This window comes from Vidua macroura, chromosome 2 (genome assembly GCF_024509145.1).
Source record: "Vidua macroura isolate BioBank_ID:100142 chromosome 2, ASM2450914v1, whole genome shotgun sequence".
NCBI lineage: Eukaryota > Metazoa > Chordata > Aves > Passeriformes > Viduidae > Vidua > Vidua macroura.
The window spans coordinates 1400320-1417907 of record NC_071572.1 but is presented as its reverse complement, the minus strand read 5'-3'; the positions used below and the strand labels follow the sequence as shown (position 1 = coordinate 1417907).

The following is a 17588-nucleotide window of genomic DNA, read 5'->3' as shown; positions in this document are numbered from 1 at the left end:
CCCCTGAGCCTCCTTTTCTCCAGGCTGAGCCCCCTTTTCCAGCCCCCTCAGCAGCTCCTCCCAGGCCGTGCTGATGGACTGGGAGTGCTGCTGAAATCAGAAGGAGGAGAGGAATAGTTGTGGTGCCTCTGTGCCCCGGGGAAAGGCAGGGATTGCACAGCCCTGGGCTCCTCTTGAGCCACAGCTCTGCTCACCCCATGGCCCAGTGACTGCTGCCCTGCCCTGCTGACCCCTGTGGGGACAAGGAACAGCCCCAGCCAGAGCAGCACCAACCCCAGTGCTCCACCTGGGTTCACAGGAAGGAGAACAAGCCCAAACCTGAAGGGCTCGGAGTCCTGGCCCTGCTGCCTGCCCGGGGTTTGGTTGCAGGGCTCAGCAGTGGGTGGGTTCTGGGCAGTGTTCCCACCCTTGTTCCATGGAAAGGTGTGTCCTGCCCTCCCTGCCACAGCACAGCCCCGTGGGGCCAGCAATGGCACCAGAGGGTCACAGAACCATGGGATGCTTTTAAGGACATTAAAATTCATCTTGTTCCATCCCCCTCCCACTGTGCCAGGCTGCTCCAGCCCCAGTGTCCAACCTGGGCACTGCCAGGGATCCAGGGGCAGCCACAGCTTTTTGGGGATTTTATTCCAGGACCTCCCCACCCTGCCAGGGAACAATTCCCAATTCCCAATCTCCCATCCAGCCCTGCCCTCTGGCACTGGGAGCCATTCCCTAGCTCCTGTCCCTCCATCCCTTGTCCCCAGTCTCTCCCCAACTCTCCTGAAACCCCTTTAGGCCCCGGGAAAGCTCTAAAATCTCTCCAGAACCTTCTCTCCTCCAGGCTGGACAACTCCCATCCCCTGCTTCCCGTCCATTTAGCACCAGGAAGTCTCCCAAGGAAGCAATTTGTGCCACAGGAATTGTCCTTCCTGGTTTGGCTTCCCTGGGAAGACGAGGGGGAAGCCCCCATGAAGGATTTCATGGAAACAAGCACTAGGAAAGAGGAAGTGTTTGCTGCCAGATTCCCAAAAAATAAAGGGAAAAACAGAACAATCTCCTTTTCCTGGGAAAGCTTTGTCAAATCCCTTCCCATTCCCCTCTGGGAGGTTGAGGCCTGGCAAAACTTTTCTCCCCAATCCCTTTTTAACATCATGGAAACCTGTGGGCAGGGAAAAGAGCCGAGTCTGAAGTCCAAGGAACTTTGGGATTTTACAGAAACCTCTCCAAGAGGAGTCCTTGCCTTTCCCCCAGTCCCCCTTCGCTGCTGTGTGGGATAATTACAGCCCACGTTTTCCACAAAACCCCGTAACCCTTCGCGGGGAAGAAAAATATTGTGGCTCATGCAGCTGTGACTCAACTGGTAATTTGGGATGACAAGCAATTCCTTGAACATCTGACTCAAGTTTAATGGGAGGATGTTACCCAACAGCAGCACCTTAGTCAAGAGCCCTTGAAATAACACCCCAGCTCCTCAGCAGGGTTTGAAATGCACATTGCTTTATTGGGTTTGCCAGCAGGAGCTCTTGGGAGGGAGGCTCAGGGCACTTGGACATTGCAGCAGGGCAAAGCCAAGCCCTGGTCCCACTCAGGAATCTGTGTGTGTGTGGAGATTTTTCTCTAAAATGTGGGGGAAAACTAATTAAAGGATCTTTGCATAAGAGGCAGAGGCAGATGTTGGGGGAGAAGCTGTCACAGATGTCCCTCTGCTCCAGCTGGAATGCAAATCACTTGAATTTCCATCATGTCTCGCTGACTAATGACTCCTGAGGCTTTTCTAAGCCTCATTTTCATGGGGAAAAAAAAGAAAACCACAAACATTTCTTTTTCCTCCAGCTCTCGGAGCAGGTCTGTAATGGGTGACCCAACACATTTTTAGATGGGAACATTTTCCCCATTTTCAAGTCCTCAGTCCTGACAGCTTTCTGCAACCTGGGGCCAAAAGAACCTGGGGCCATAATTTAGGGGTGATTATGGTGGGATTGGATGATCCTGGAGGTCTCTCCCAAGATGGATGATTTGGGATTTTGGGATAAAAGCTTTTCTGAGTGAGCAGGCAAGCTGGAGCCCTCTGAGAAGTGGGAGAAGGGTGGCCAGGAATGGAGAGACATCACTCAAAGCTCATGCTCTCTCCCTGTGAGGTTATTCCTTGGAATTTCTCCCTGCAGGGCCCAGGTGGGAGAGGAGGAGGAGTGGGGGGAAAAGGGAACACACAAATGATCATCTGTGTGAGAAAAGCAGAATAACAGAGCCGGTTCAGAGCCCAAACACAAGGCCCAGACTCATTCCTTGGACTCCAACTCCACTGTCAGGAGCTGCCATTTGTTGGTGCTTGGCTCTGAGCCTCCCCACATCAACGAGGAGCACCAGGCTGGGAAATGAGCCCGAGTTTAGGCCAGAGAAATGAGTCAGGGCAGCTAAAAAGAGCTGGAGGACTGCGAAAGGACCACACCGTTGGAAGCTGAGGCACTGGGGAGCAAAGCCAAGCAGCAGCAGGAAGTCCAGGGGAAAAAAAAAAAAAGGATAATCCAAAAGGAGAGTCACCCATCTGTGCTCCATGGCATCAACAGGAAGCAGCCACATCCATCCTCCTTCATGTGACAGCCACATCCCAGCCTTGGGACAGACTGGAACAGCCTTGCAGGGATGCTGGACATTTCCAGGAGCTCCACAGTGGAAATCCGCATGGAAAAAAAGCCTAATCACTCGTTTGTGCCCAAACAAACCTTCCCTCTGCAGGAGCACTCAAGGAGCTCATTGCCATGGGACAACGTGGGGCAGCTGCCAGGAATTCCTGTTATCAGCTGGGATTAGCCCAAAGTGCTCCACACGTGAGCCAGGCAAGGCCCAGCTGAGCCCAGACACGCTGGGATTGCTCCAGCAGCCAAGACAAAGCAGCCTCAAAGCCAAAGCCAACCTGGGGAATGACTTGGGTTGTGCCACCTGCCAGTCCCTGGTCACTCACAGCCAAAAAAAGGTCCTTGGATCAAAGCCAGGGGGAAAACGTCAGCTCAGGCTGTGGGAATTTTACCTGAGCTGTGCCCACACACTCACAGGTTGGGCATTGGGCTGTTCTCCATGTGGAGCTGCAATGTAAGAGCCAAAGCTCTTAGAGAGTGTCCAGAGGATGGGGAAAGGTCACACAAGGAGCAGCCGAGGGCACTTGGAATGTGCAGCTGGAGGAGCCTGAGCGAGACCCCTCAGGGGCTGCAGCTCCAACCTCTGCTCCCGGCACAGGGACAGCACCCAGGGAGCAGCTGGGGCTGGGCCAGGGCAGCTCCAGCAGGAATTCAGGGCAGTGCATCCTGATGTGCTCTCACACCTTCAGCCGTGGAGTTACTGGAGTATTTAGAGAGGTTTTTTGGCAGATGTGGGTATTTTGGGGCAGCCTGTCGGGATCCCTCTGGACACAGCCAGCACTGCAGCAGATCAGCTGTTCTGTGATCCTGTGGGAAAAGATGGGGTCACACAAACCCAAAGTGTCACAACAGCTGAACAAACACTAAATGAAGCCTCAGGATCTCTCAGGAAACCCAAATACCCCAAGGGCTGACCCACTCAGCAGTCAGAGAGCCCAAAAGATGGAAGAACTGGTCCACAAGAAAGAAGCAATTCCAAAGGGTTTCCTCAGTTAAAAAGAAAAGCCAGCCTGGACAGGGCAAGGCATCCACAGTGCAAAGTTTGTTTCTTGCAGATGATGCAGGGAAACAATGGAATATTGGGAGAAAAAGGGATCAAGTGCTGCACTGAGAGCTCCTCTGAAGGGAAATGTCTGGGGGAGATCATCATTAATAACAATCCTCTGCTACTCAGAAGAATCACAGGATCAGTTAGGTGGGAAAAGGCCCCCAAATCATGGGACAGGGACAGCTTTCTTTTATTTATTGTAGCCTGTATGTATTCAGTTCTGTCATATTTTGTAAATACAGTGTCCCAAAACAAGTTAAAAGAAAACAAAACCCTGGTGATGGCACTAGAGGCAAAATTAGTTGTCCTTAAATCAGTTTTGATGGACTTGCCCAGTGTGATTCCAGTTCAGACCACATACAGACTTTTGAGAAATACGTTCATCACACGATAACGGCCGGATAAAACTTGGCTTTCAACTCATCTCTGGAGAGCCTGGCTTCACCCCCTTCCCCCTTCAAACTGAGCTGAAATCCCTCTCAATCAGCCCTGCAACACATGGGCTAGAATACTTCTGTATTTTTTCCAGGGAGCAGCTGGGGCTGGCCCAGGAGGGATTTAGGGTGGATTTTAGGGAAAGAGCTGCTGGCACTGCCCAGGCTCCCCAGGGAATGGGCACGGCCCCGAGGCTGCCAGAGCTCCAGGAGCCTTTGGACAGCGCTGCCAGGGATGCCCAGGCTGGGATTTTTGGGGGTCTGGGCAGGGCAGGGCTGGCACTGGGGGATCCCTGTGGGTTTATTCCCACTCAGGATATTCTGTGGTTCAATTCCCACTCAGGATATTCCAGGGTTCAATCCCCACTCAGGATATTCCATGGTTCCATTCCCACTCAGGACATTCCACGGTTCAGTTCCCACTCAGGATATTCCATGGTTCAGTCCCCACTCAGGACATTCCGTGGTTCAGTTCCCACTCAGGACATTCCATGGTTCAGTCCCCACTCAGGACATTCCATGGTTCCATTCCCACTCAGGACATTCCATGGTTCAATTCCCACTCAGGACATTCCATGGTTCAGTTCCCACTCAGGATATTCCACGGTTCAATTCCCACTCAGGATATTCCATGGTTCAGTTCCCACTCAGGACATTCCATGGTTCAATCCCCACTCAGGACATTCCATGGTTCAGTTCCCACTCAGGACATTCCACGGGTCAGTCCCACCAAGGTCAGCACTGCTGGGTGCTCAGCAAGCTCCAGCAGAGTGAAGATTTCAGCCCTGTTCACATCTCAGATGTGATTTGGGATAAATCCACCTCTTTGCTTTTTTTTATTTTTTATATTTATTTTTCACATTCCCATTCAGCTCCGAGGCAGAGCTTTGCAGGAAGGAATCTCTGTGTGTGTGAATGAGCTTGAGATGGTTCCCCAAAAACCCGTCAGGAATTCCAGGAAGGAGCTGCTCCTGCCATCCTGCCTTGTCTTAAAAAAACTGTCAGGATGTGGGGATGAATGGAAGAGGGAAAAGCAAAATCCTCAATCTCCTTGGGTCAGCAGTGCTGGACAGAGCTCCAGGAGTGTTGGGCCAACATTCCCAGGGAAAAACTGGGATTGTTGGGAGTCTGGGCAGGGCCAGGGCTGGGACTGGATGATCCCTGTGGGTCCTTCCCACTCAGGATATTCCAACTCCCTCATGTGTGGTCCATCAGCTCCCCATTAGCCTTGAAGGCTGAGGTTAATAATAGTTAATAAACATTAACTAATTAACTATGTCATATGTGCTGTAGTTATAGGATGCAACAAGTTGCTGCATCCTTGGAAGCAATCCTGCCAAGACCGGAGCTGGGATCCCAGGGAATTGTGAAGGATCCACACAGAACATTGCAGAGCAGAGAAAAGCAGGTGGAACTGCTGATTCCCAAGAGGAAGAGCAGGGAAGGAAATGTTGGGATCCCTGTTTGGATGTTGGATCCCTTGGGATGCTGCTCAGGGAGCTCTGCCTCCCTCCAGCCCCGGCCTGGGCTGATTCTGGCAGAAGTCTCAGACTAAAAGCTTTCAGTGGTGCTCAGATTAAGCTGAGCTTATCTCAGCTGAAGTCTAATGACAATTCTGTCCTGCTGAAGGTTCATTTTTTCATTTTAAGGACCTCAGAAAGCCCAGAGCCCTGAGCTCCCTATTCCAGCATCCACTCGAGTCACCTCAGAACCTGGGAGAGTTTTGGTTTTTTCCCCTAAAATCCCTTAACAGCTCCTTTCCTGATCACTCAAGGACTGCAGCTTTTGCTAAAACCCACAGAGCCTTCATGTGAATAAAAGGAACCCTAAAGGTGCAAACACTGGAAGTTTAGAAGCCAGTTTTTAATTTTAAGCCTTTTATTTTGTGTCTTCAACACTTGGCACTGGTGACAATGACAATATCAGAAAGACAGACCTGTGCAAGGGAGGTACAGCCTGAACTCTGCTTTGGAAAAGAGGAATTTTATGGAACTGGGGAGAAGGAGAGACCCCGTGTTCTGTAGGCACCACAGTGACCTGGCTCGTTTTTTTGGGATGGGAATATTTCCAAGAGGTTCCTGAGTAGATCCTCTGGTGTTGAAGTGGCACTTGGGGACAGGCTTTGGGGTGATGGTGGCACTGGATGATCCTGAAGGGCTCTTCCCACCTTGGTGATTCTGGCATACACCAAGCACTCCAAGGCTCTCTATCCATGCTGCCTCCTCTTCCTCAGAAATGGAACTGAAGTGAATTCTCTTTTTCCTCTTTTAAACGTGTTTTTGACCATAAGACCTTTCTGTGCCCAAGGAAGGCCTGGAGGTGGCACTCAGAGCTCTGGGCTGGGGACAAGGTGGGCATGGGGCACAGCTGGCACTCCATGAGCTGGGAGGGCTTTCCCAGCCTCAGGAATTCTGGAATTCTGGGATTCTTTCAGAATTCCAGGCCCCCAGCTGGTTCCTGAAGGAGAAACTGCAGCAAAGCTGAGCTGCTGTCTCCCCCCAGTGTCAGTAGATTTCTCCTGTTCGAGTTGTGGCACGAGGGATTCCCAAAGGTGAAATCACCTGGAAGCTGCGAGAGCACAGCTCAAACTCCTCAGGGAACAGCAGGAAACAGCCCTGGTTCTGTTTGGGAAGGGACAGGACTGGGCAAGACCTTCTTTTATCCTGGAAATATTGGATATTCCCCCATCCCAGACTCTGGGGATTTCTGAGCTCTGATGCTACGCTGAAATTTAGGAATGGCCTCAAGCAGGAGGAAGGCAGGGATGGATGGGATATTGGGAGAAAATTCCTGGCTGGGAGGGTGGGGAGGCCCTGGGATGGAATTCCCAGAGCAGCCCCTGGATCCCTGGCAGTGCCCAAGGCCGGGTTGGACACTGGGGCTGGAGCAGCCTGGCACAGTGGGAGGTGTCCCTGCCATGGCAGGGCTGGGAATGGGTGATCCTTAAAATCCTTTCCACCCCAAACCACTCTGGGATTCTAAAAATCAGGCTGGAGCAGATTTGAAGTCTTTTACCTGCAAAGATTTTTCTGATTTGGCTGCAGAGGCAGGAAGGTGGTAATTTGCAGGATTTCTGAGGAGACTCCTCACAGCTCCTTCCCCCATATTCAGGGGCAAAAAACGAGCATTAATGCCCTTCTTGCACATCTTTGGCAGGGATGATTTTAAGCCAGACTTGATTGCTTTGGGTGCTAAATGGTGCCCAGTGGCTTTGGTGGTAAATGGAGCTGTAAAGGGAGATTGTGTCCCTTTGGCTCTGCTCACAAAACAGTAGTTGAAAAGCTAAAAAAAATTCCCCATCATTGTTATTATTATTTTTTTTCCTAGAAAAATCTACTCTGGAGAGCCTAAAAACTCCACACTGGGGCAAATATCCAAAAATAACCAGTGAGGGCACAGAGCCAAGCCACTGGAGTCACCAGAGCTGACAATTCCCTGGGGAGGTTTGGGGGAGTGGCTCCACCAGAATTCCTGGCATTCCCTCAGGGAGGGTGGGCACCAGGCTCTTCTCACTGGCACCACACAAATCGAATTCAGTTCCCCCCCAGTTCACCTTGGCATGCACAGGTGAGTGCTGGGAACAGAGGGGAACTGCTGGATTCCCTGGGGTTCTGGGAATTCCTGGGCCTGGCAGCCCTGAGGCTGCAGGAGCAGGATATTTCTCCAGGATCCAGCAGGATATTGCAGAGCAGGACATTTCTCCGTGCTGGGAAGGGATCTCTGCACTGCTTCTGTTCTCCAGTCTCCAAGGAGACAGCAGGAAAGGGAGAATTCAGCATCCCTGCAGCTCCAGGGAGCTCCCTGAGCATCCCCTGTGCTCCCTGCTCAGGTGAGGGCTGGGCTCAGGGCTCCTCCAAGGGCTCTCCAGCCTTCTCTTCCCTCCTCTCCCCACTCCACTGGAAAAATTCTGCTTCTCCTTAACTCCCAGAAGGGTCTAGGAAGTGCTTTGGAATGGGAATGGGGATGTGAAGGTCCCTGAGGCACTGCCACACCTGAGCCTTTATTGCTGTGCTTCCCTATTTTCTCTGCTGATGAACCTAAATCTGCTCTGGAGCCAGGCTGGGAGAGCTGGGAATGTCCAGGAGAAGGAAAAGCTCCAGGGAGAGCTGGGAATGTCCAGGAGAAGGAAAAGCTCGAGGGAGAGCTCAGAGCCCCTGCCAGGGCCTGAAGGGGCTCCAGGAGAGCTGCAGAGGGACTGGGGACAAGGGATAAAGGGGCAGGACACAGGGAATGGCTTCAGAGTAGGATTTGATGGAGGTTGGGAATTGGGAATTGTTCCCTGGCAGGGTGGGCAGGGGCTGGGATGGAATTGCCAGAGCAGCTGGGGCTGCCCCTGGATCCCTGGCAGTGCCCAAGGCCAGGCTGGACACTGGACAGTGGGAGGTGTCCCTGCCATGGCAGGGGTGGAACAAGGTGGTTTTAGACCCAAACCATTCCAGGATTCCATGCCCAAGTTCTCCAGGATTTGGTGCCACTGCACAGGCAGGGAACAGCTGCCCCCCAGGCTGAGCAGAGAACAGGGAACCAAAGAGATTTCTCAGGATGAACCTCCTGCCATGAAACTCCTTCTGTGATTCCCATGGACCCAAGGAAGTCCTGGATGCACCAAGTGCCAGGAAAAGCTGCTCTCCTGGGACTGTCCACCTGATCCCACAGCCTGACCTTGCAGCAAGAAGCTGCAAAAGCTGCACTGAGCCCTCTCCACTTCCTTCTGCCTCTCCACGGGCTTTGGAGCCTCCCAGGATGGATCCAGAGCATTTTTCTCCTCAATTTTTCCCTTCAGAGTGTTTTCCTCTTCCATCCCACCTCCTTGGAGCTGGTACTTCCCAAGTGCCTCCCCTGCAGCTCCAGTCCTTTGAGGAAGCAGCACCCAAGTTTATTTTTTAAACAAAGACTTTTTTTTTTTTTATTTTTTATTACATAAATAGAGTCTCAGCTGCTTTGCTGTACATATAAAAACAGAAATAATTTAGGTGCCACTCTGAGGTTACCCATCCTTCTTTTCCAGGAAGGCTTCATCCTCCTGGGAAGGGAATCCAAGTGTCAGGAATCTGCAGGGAGGGGACAGAGCAGTGAGAACAGCAGGCACAAGAGGGAGAGCACAGGGCAACCTTTGGAGCTCTTCCCAGCTCCATGGGGGAATTCCTCCCTCTTAATCCCAGATTTTAGGAAGGACAGGGCCTCTGCTGGGCAGCTCTGGGGACTGGGAAGGGAATTTCTGTGGAATCAGAGAGGTTTTAACTCCAAGGGTGGTGTCTCCTGCTGGGCACTGAGGTTTTGTGTGATGATCCTGGTGCAGAAATTTTTGTTGGTTTTGTTTTGTTTTGTTGTTTGGTTTTTTTTTTTTTTTTTGTGTGTGTAAATAGAAAAAACTTCATTCCCATGGTTATTCCCAGGGCCTCATTTCTAGGCACAATTCCCAATCCTTGGGAATAAAGGGAATCAAAGAGTGATAGAGTGGAAATAAAATCTAGGAAAGATTTTAAGAGCTGAGAAGTGTCTTTAGATGGGAGGGGATGACCTCAGAAAGGGAAATAAGATTTTATTTCAATAAAGAGCAACATGACATCAAACTCCCACTGAGCTTCCAAAGGGCAGGCAGGAATAGAATTCCCATTTTGCTGCAGAACAGGGAGAAGTGAAGGAAACTGCTCCAAAAATGACAAGCAAGGCAGGGAATAGAATCCAAGCACCAGGCAGGACTCATTCTGCTCATGGATTTGCTCCAAGAATGCAGGGATTGCTTCAACTTTGGAATCAGAGGGGAGGAGCTCAGGAATTTCAGAATGAAAACCCCACATTTAGGGAATTTTGTGATGTTCATTTTGCTCTTTCAAGCAGAAAAATGTGCATTTTTCTCAGGGAATTCTAAATGGTGGATATTCCATGGCAGAACCTGTCCCTTTGGGAATTCCAGGAGTGGAATTTGCCCTTTCCAGCTAAACCACCCCCCAAGCTGTCAATAATTTCACTCATCTAGAAAGGCTGATTATTTTCCCTCTTTGTTTTGTGACTTCAGGCCCAGAGCTCTGATTGCAGCATCCTGCCTGCCTGCTCCCCTGCAGCCATTCCCAATTTATCCCCCTCTTTGTGCATCAGGCACAAAACCCCAGGGGAGATAAAACCAGAGAGGGAATATTGTGCTAAAACATCCTCCAACAGGACAGTGGTTCATGCAAGTCCCACAAAGAACTAGAGCAAATCCCCTGAACCACCCCAAACACTCCAAGAGCTCAGCTCTAATTGCACATTCCAAATCAATCCCACTGGGATTAACAATGCCACTGTCCAAGCCCAGGAACTGGGATCAATTCCATACCTGAGGCACTCTTCACTCATCCTTCTTCTCTGCATCTGCTTTCAGTTTCTCTTCACGTTCCCTCTTCAGTTTCTCCTCAATTTTCTTGCTCTGGTACATTTTGACTCCAGCAAAGGCCAAGCAAAGGATCAGTGTTTTAGCTGCCAAAATGTACATCAGCAGTGGGAAGTTCTCCAGAGCCTGGAATGCCAAAGAATCTGTTTAGGCACTTCTGGAACACTTGGGCAGTTAAAGATGAATTTATAGGGATGTTCTGCATCTTCCATTCCAATAGTAGCACTCCTCTCTCTCCATGGTTTTTATTTTTGTGGGAAATTAAACCAGGCAGAGCAGCAAAGCCAAAGAAAAAGTCCCCTTCCCTCAAGTCCTGAACTCCTTTTGCTCATTTTGCAGCAGTATTTGCACCTTCTGGAGCTGAAAAAAAGGGAAGAGCTGAGTATTTTAGGGAAATTGTGGAAGTGGAAATGCTGCTGAACAATCCTCACGAAGTGATGGATCCCTGGGGATCAGCTCTCAGGTGGGATCCCCAAAAACACTCCAGGAAATCTTAATTCCTGGCAATTTTGTAATGAACCTGCTCAGATATGGAAGGTGTAGATAAATGCCCTTTAAACTGGGAGAAAAGTAAAAAATCCAAGGATTGCTGTACCAGGTTTGAATGCCTGGAATTGCACAGAGTGTTTCAGTGCTATAAAAACATGAACTTGGAGAGGAAAATCCAATGGGAATGGGTGGTGGGCACTGAGCAGGCTCCCCAGGGATGGCGTGGGGTTGTTGGGGGGTCTTGGACTGGGTGATCCCTGTGGGTCCCTTCCCACCAGGATATTCCATGGTTCTGTGGTAACTGTGAACTTGGAATTCCCCCCTGTTCCCTCAGGATCTCCCAGAGCTGTCAGGACACATCACAGCTCTGAATTTAGGCCAAGCCTTGTGTCCCTGCACCAGCAGGAGTCTGGAAAAACAACACCAGGCTCTGTCAATCTCCCCAGAGTCACAGGGGCAACAGCTCTGAACCCACAGCTCTGCAACACCAGGGCAGGGGGAAAGTTTGATTTAATGTGCTCAAATTGTTAATTACAGAGTCATGGAATGGTCTGGATTGGAAGGGATTTCAAAGCTCATCCAGCTCCACAGGCAGGGACACCTCCCACTGTGCCAGGCTGCTCCAACCTGGCCTTGGGCACTGCCAGGGATCCAGGGGATTCTCTGGCAATTCCATCCCAGCCCCTGCCCACCCTGCCAGGCAACAATTCCCAATTCCCAATCTCCCATCCAGCCCTGCCCTCTGGCTCTGGGAGCCATTCCCTGGCTCCTGTCCCTCCAGGCCTTATCCCCAGTCCCCCTCCAGCTCTCCTGGAGCCCCTTCAGGCCCTGCCAGGGGCTCTGAGCTCTCCCTGGAGCCTTCTCCTGTGCAGGTGAACAATGCCAGCTGTGCCAGCCTTTCCTCCCAGCAGAGCTGCTCCAGCCCTCTGCTCATCCTGGAGCCTCCTCTGGGCTCTCTGCACAGCTCCATGCAGGAGGTACCTGCTCCAGCACCGTGGTGCCTGACACAAGACCCTGCAGAGCCCCAAAACCCCAAAAATACAGTGGAGAAATTCCCCTCCAGTAACAAAAGCAGCTGAGGGAAGAGCAGCCAGAGAAAAACCTGGCAAGGCAGGAGGAGCAGGGATGAGCAGAGCTCTGGTGAGCCCAGGTCTAACGTGGGAGGCCCCAACAGCAAATCCTGGGGCAGGCACATGTGACAAGGAAGGACAAGAAGAAATCCCCTGTCCCTGAGAGTGTGGGGTTAAACAACCCTCCCCTGGTAGTATATGAGCAGTGAAAGAGTTTATTTTATTAACTTAAGATCATAGCTTCAGTGGGAAAAATGATTTAAGTATATAGAGCTTTGCCATAGTTTTTTTTTTTTTCCCCATGCATTTAAATGAGATAAAATGTAATCTGTAATCTGGGGAAGGGACCATCAGAACCCACCCAACACAGCCCACATGGAAAGAGCAGCAATCCCTGCTTTGGGAATGTGCCTCACCTTCCAGTTAAAGGCCACCATCTCAGCTGTGGGGTGCCCCAGCACTGGGGGGGTCACACTCCTGGAGGCACAGGGCAGGGCAGGAGCATCTGGGGGACAAGGAAAACAAAGCAGGATGAACTCTTGGAGAAATGGAAAACAAAGCAGGATGAACTCTTGGAGAAATGGAAAATAAAGCAGGATGAACTCTTAGAGAAATGGAAAACAAAGCAGGATGAACTCTTGGAGAAATGGAAAATAAAGCAGGATGAACTCTTAGAGAAATGGAAAACAAAGCAGGATGAACTCTTGCAGAAACAGATATTCAAAGAGAATTAGGCAAGCTGCTAATCAGCCCACCCTGCCCCTGGGAGGGCTCATCCCCAGCAATCCCCAGTGACCTCCAGGGCCTTTCTGGGGCTGAGTGACAGGAGCAGGACAGGGCTTTGGCAGCCCAGAGCAGGTGCTGGGGCTGGAATTCCACACCCTGGCAGCTGCCCCGTGGAAACCACGGCAGCCTCTGGGAGCTGGAGCTGCATGTGCTCCCCCTGCCTGGCTCTGCAGGGACCTGAGGGACATGCAGGAGCTGCCCTGGGGGTTCTTTGAGGGTTTCCAAGCTCACCTGCTCTGTTTGGAGCCTGAACATCTAATTAATCCTCTAATTTCTCAGTTCTGTGATTGATTAATTTAATTCTCCACACTAACAGTTTATAAATATAGAGGTTAGGAAAGCAAGCACTCCCTGGAGCCCTGAGTGGTCACCAACCATTCCAGAGCTGAATTCCTGGGATGAAAAGCCTGCAGCACACACAGCACTGCCCTGGGCTCTCTGCTCAGCTGCTGGAATCCAAATTAACCCCTGGAGGCCTTTCCTGTCCATGGAACAAGAGTGGAAAAGCAGGAGGGAGCACTCCAGCGCCGTGAAAAGCTGGGCTGAATAAATCAGCACCACACCAGAGAGCAGCTGCTGAGCTCCCTGCAGAAATTAAATGCTCTTGCAGCTCCTGTCCTGCTCAGTTTCTGGGTAGGTTTTCTAATTTCTCCAGCCAGAGCATCCTCTCCTCTCCTTTTCCTCTCCTTTTCCCTCCCACCCTGCTGAGACACCTCTGGAAACATTCCCACTCCTCCAGAGTGACCAAGACCCAGCTGTACCAAAGCCCTGGAGTGGCAGCCACCACCAAATTCCTGTTCCTCAGTCACTGTTTCTGTGCTGATCCTGACTGTGCAGCTCCTCCTCCTGCTGAGAAAATGGCAGGGTGGTTGTGAACAGAGTCAGTGTTGTTACACCTCCAAGGAAATGTATTTTCACTTCATGGAATCATGGAATGGTCTGGGTTGGAAGGACCTTGGAGATCATCCCTTGGAGATCATCCAGATCCACGGCAGGGACACCTCCCACTGTGCCAGGCTGCTCTAGCCCCAGTGTCCAACCTGGCCTTGGGCACTGCCAGGGATCCAGGGGCAGCCCCAGCTGCTCTGGCAATTCCATCCCAGCCCCTGCCCACCCTGCCAGGGAACAATTCCCAGTTCCCAATCTCCCATCCAGCCCTGCCCTCCTTCACCTTGAGGCCATTCCCTGGCTCCTGTCCCTCCATCCCTTGTCCAAAGTCTCTTTCCATGTTTCTTGTAATCCCAGAATGTTTCCCAGAGCTGGCACCTGTGATGCTGTGTCCCCACAGTGTCCTGTGCACTTGGCACTGAGTGGGAATGTCACTGCTCCCTCCAGCCTGGGTCCCCACTTCCCACCAGCCTCCGTGGCCAAGCACTTCTCCCCATCTCATCTCTTGGCTTTTCCAGCCTCCAGCTGATCCCAGCCCTTATGAAATCCAGTGGAAACCTCAGGATTGAAAAGAGCAGGTGAAGCTGCAGCACAGGGCAGGGAGAACAAAGTGGGAAGAGGGGAGAGAGTGGGGAAAAGGGGAGGATTTTCCCCAGAGCAGCTGGGGCTGCCCCTGGATCCCTGGCAGTGCCCAAGGCCAGGTTGGACACTGGGGCTTGGAGCAGCCTGGCACAGTGGGAGGTGTCCCTGACCTTGGAGGCTGGATGGGCTTTTAAATCCCTTCCAATCCAAACCATTCCAGGATTCTAGGATTCCCTTCACACTTAAAAAACACCATTTATGAGCACTGAGGTCATCAGTGCAAGAGCAAAAAGCTTTTTTTCAAGGCTGGGATATCTTAAATCAACAGCTGGAATTGTGTGTTTGCCTTTCCCGAGGAGATAAGGCACAGATAAGGAGCAGGGAACACATCCACAGGCAGGCATTGTTCCCTCCCCAGGAAAATGCAGGCAAACACAGGGCCTGGGCCCCACACAAGGGCACTGCTCCCTCCCCTCACCTGCCAGGAGCTCCTGCTCCTCGTGTGCAGCCACGTGAGGAGGGACAGCAGCACCAGGCCCTGCCACACACATTCCCTGACAGATGCTCCAGGAGCTGGGATAAAACAGCACCAGGCTGCCAGGGATCCTCAGGCACTGCCAGGTCCCCTCTGGAGTTTTATTCCTCTACAAATGGGAGGTGCTCATGAGCAGAGCCATGCCACAGTGGCTGCCCCAGCCCTGGAAGTGTCCCAGGCCAGGCTGGATGGGGTTTGGAGCAGCCTGGCACAGTGGAAGGTGTCCCTGCCCATGGCACTGGATTGGTTTTAAGGTCCCTCCCAACCCAAACCATGCTGGGATTTTGGGATTCTGGGCTGTGTGTGCAGCCTTGCCCCAGGGAATTCTGTCTGGGGAAGCAGATCAGACTCCTGCAGATGGGAAAGAGGAGAGGGTCTGGCCAGATCCCCACCTCAGGGCTGTGCCAGCGATTCCCCGTGAACCCCAAATCCTCTGGGATCCTCTGCAGGCACATTCCAGAGGGTCGTGTCCCTCAGGGAGAGCTGCACCACATCCCAGAGCTTGGGATTCCAGCCCCAGGATCCCTGCCCAGCTCTGCCTTGTGCAACACAGCCCCACAGCTGGGCCCAGGCACGTGGGAGGCCTGTGGTGGAGCAGGGAGCTGAATGCCAGCCCTGGAGTGCAGCTCCAGCCCTCCCCAGGAAGGGGAATTTATATTTATAAATTAATCCCCAGCTCCAGCCCAGCCCAGGCTCTCAGGGCATTGTCTGCAGAGCACGGACAGCCCGAGGCACCACAGAACATCCAAAGAACTCCAGCATTGCCACAAAACGGGGCTGGAGATGTTCCTTTGGGGATTGCTGAACAACTGCAGCCACCAGGCCTTGGAAAGCACCGAGCTGCTGAGTTATCTGAGTGCACTTAAACGGGACATTTCTGAGCTAGAAAAGGGGAGTCTCTCAGCAAGGCCAGGCTGGATGGGGCTCTGAGCAACCTGGAAGGTGTCCCTGCCCATGGCAGGGCTTGGAATGAGATGATCTTTAAGGTCCTCTCCAAGCCAAACCTGATTCTGATTTTGGATCAACTCAAGCGACATCAAAACAATTAAAAAAAAAAACCAAACATCAAGATCTTTGTACCTGATGAAGCAGAAATTAAAATATGAGTGATTCCTCTGGCAGCTCTTCACATGCTCCAAACTCTGGAAAACAGGAACACAGCAGATGGGGTGTTTCATTCACATTGGCTGGATTAAAATCAAACCAAGTCCAGAGGCACATCAGACTGGTACACCATGGCACCACCAGGGATCACAAAGATGATCCCAAAATTTGAGGCCCTCTTCTCTGGAAATAAGCTGGGAGAACTGGGATTGTCCAGCCTGGAGAAAGGACAGCTCCAGGGAGACCTTAGAACCCCTTCCAGTGCTAAAAAGGACTGAGAGGGACTTTTTCTATGGGCAGAGAGTGCCAAGACAAGGAGCAATGGTTTTAGAGTGCCAGAGGGCAGGGATGGATGGGATATTGGGAAGGAATTGTGGCTGCCCCTGGATCCCAGCCCAGCTCTGCCCTGGGCTGGAGCAGAAGGAAGGGACTGGGGAACAAGGAGGGAGGGTGGAAAGCAAGAAAAGCGAGGGGTGGAGGGCAAGGAAAGGGGATGGAGAGCAAGGAAGGGGGGCTGAAGAGAAAGAAGGGGGTCCTGGAGAGCAAGGAACGGGGTCTGGAGAACACGAAATGGGTGCTGGAGATAAGGAGAAAATAAGGAGGTGGGGGCTGAAGGGAAAGGAGGGGAGCGGAGAACAAGAATGGAGGGCCTGGAGAGGAAGGAAGGCGATGGAGAGCTAGGAAAGGGGGCTGGTGAACAAGGAGGGAAAGGTGGATATCAAGTAAGGGGGCTGGAGAGCAAGGAAGAGGCTGGAGAACAACGGGTGTGGGGGGGGGGACTGGAGAGCAAGGGCGGCTGGAGAGCAAAGAGGGGCCTGGAGATGGAGGAAAGCGGGGTGAGCAACACGGAAGGGACTGGAGATGGAGGAAAGCGGGGTGAGCAACACGGAAGGGACTGGAGATGGAGGAAAGCGGGGTGAGCAACACGGAAGGGACTGGAGATGGAGGAAAGCGGGGTGAGCAACACGGAAGGGACTGGAGAGAAGGAAGGGTGGGGGTGGAGAGAAGGGACGAAGCCTGGAGAGCAAGGAGAGAGGGTAGAGAAGGGGCAGGGCACGGCAGGCAGCGGGACCGGCCGGGCCGGGCAGAGCGGCCGAGGCTGAGGGGAGCGGAGCGCTCGGGGCCGGCGGCGATGCGGGCCGGGGTCCGCCAGAGCCCCGCGGGGCCGTGAGGGGAAGGAGGCAAGGAAGGAAACAAGGAAAGAAGGAAGCAAGGAAGGAAAAGGAAAGGGCCTGGGCTGGTCCTACCTCCGGGCGGCCATGGCGGGCGGGGGCGGCGCTCCCTCACGGAGCTCCCGGCAGCGGCAGCGCCGGGCCCGGCCGGGGCCGCTCCGCCCGCTCGGCTGCGGCACTGGGGCCGGGAGTGCTCAGCTTTGCCTCCCCGCAATTACCCGTTCTGCCCTAAAGCAGCTCCCGCAAGGACCGCGGCGAGGTCCCAGAGACGCCCCGTGCGCAGCTGGGCACCAGGAGAGGGATTGGGATTGGGAATGGGGTTGGGATTCCGCCCCTGTGCCCCCTCAGGTGAGAGCCCACCTGCAGAGCTGCCCCAGCCCTGTCCCAGCCCAGGGAGGAGCTGGAGCTGCTGCAGAGAGCCCAGAGGAGGCTCCAGGATGAGCAGAGGGCTGGAGCAGCTCTGCTGGGAGGAAAGGCTGGCACAGCTGG

General features: G+C 52.7%; 1 protein-coding gene across 1 annotated transcript; it reads right to left on the bottom strand.

Annotated features, from left to right (window-relative positions):
• Window positions 1–8519: 8519 nt before the first annotated feature.
• Window positions 8520–17364, bottom strand: SMIM11 (small integral membrane protein 11). The gene is made up of 5 exons (XM_053970458.1): window positions 17175–17364; window positions 15904–15965; window positions 12449–12537; window positions 10420–10599; window positions 8520–9151 (listed from the first exon to the last, which is right to left on the bottom strand). Exons 3-4 carry the CDS (start codon window positions 12467–12469, stop codon window positions 10432–10434), a joined length of 189 nt encoding a protein of 62 aa, XP_053826433.1. The 5' UTR covers window positions 12470–12537; window positions 15904–15965; window positions 17175–17364; the 3' UTR covers window positions 8520–9151; window positions 10420–10431.
• Window positions 17365–17588: the final 224 nt, after the last annotated feature.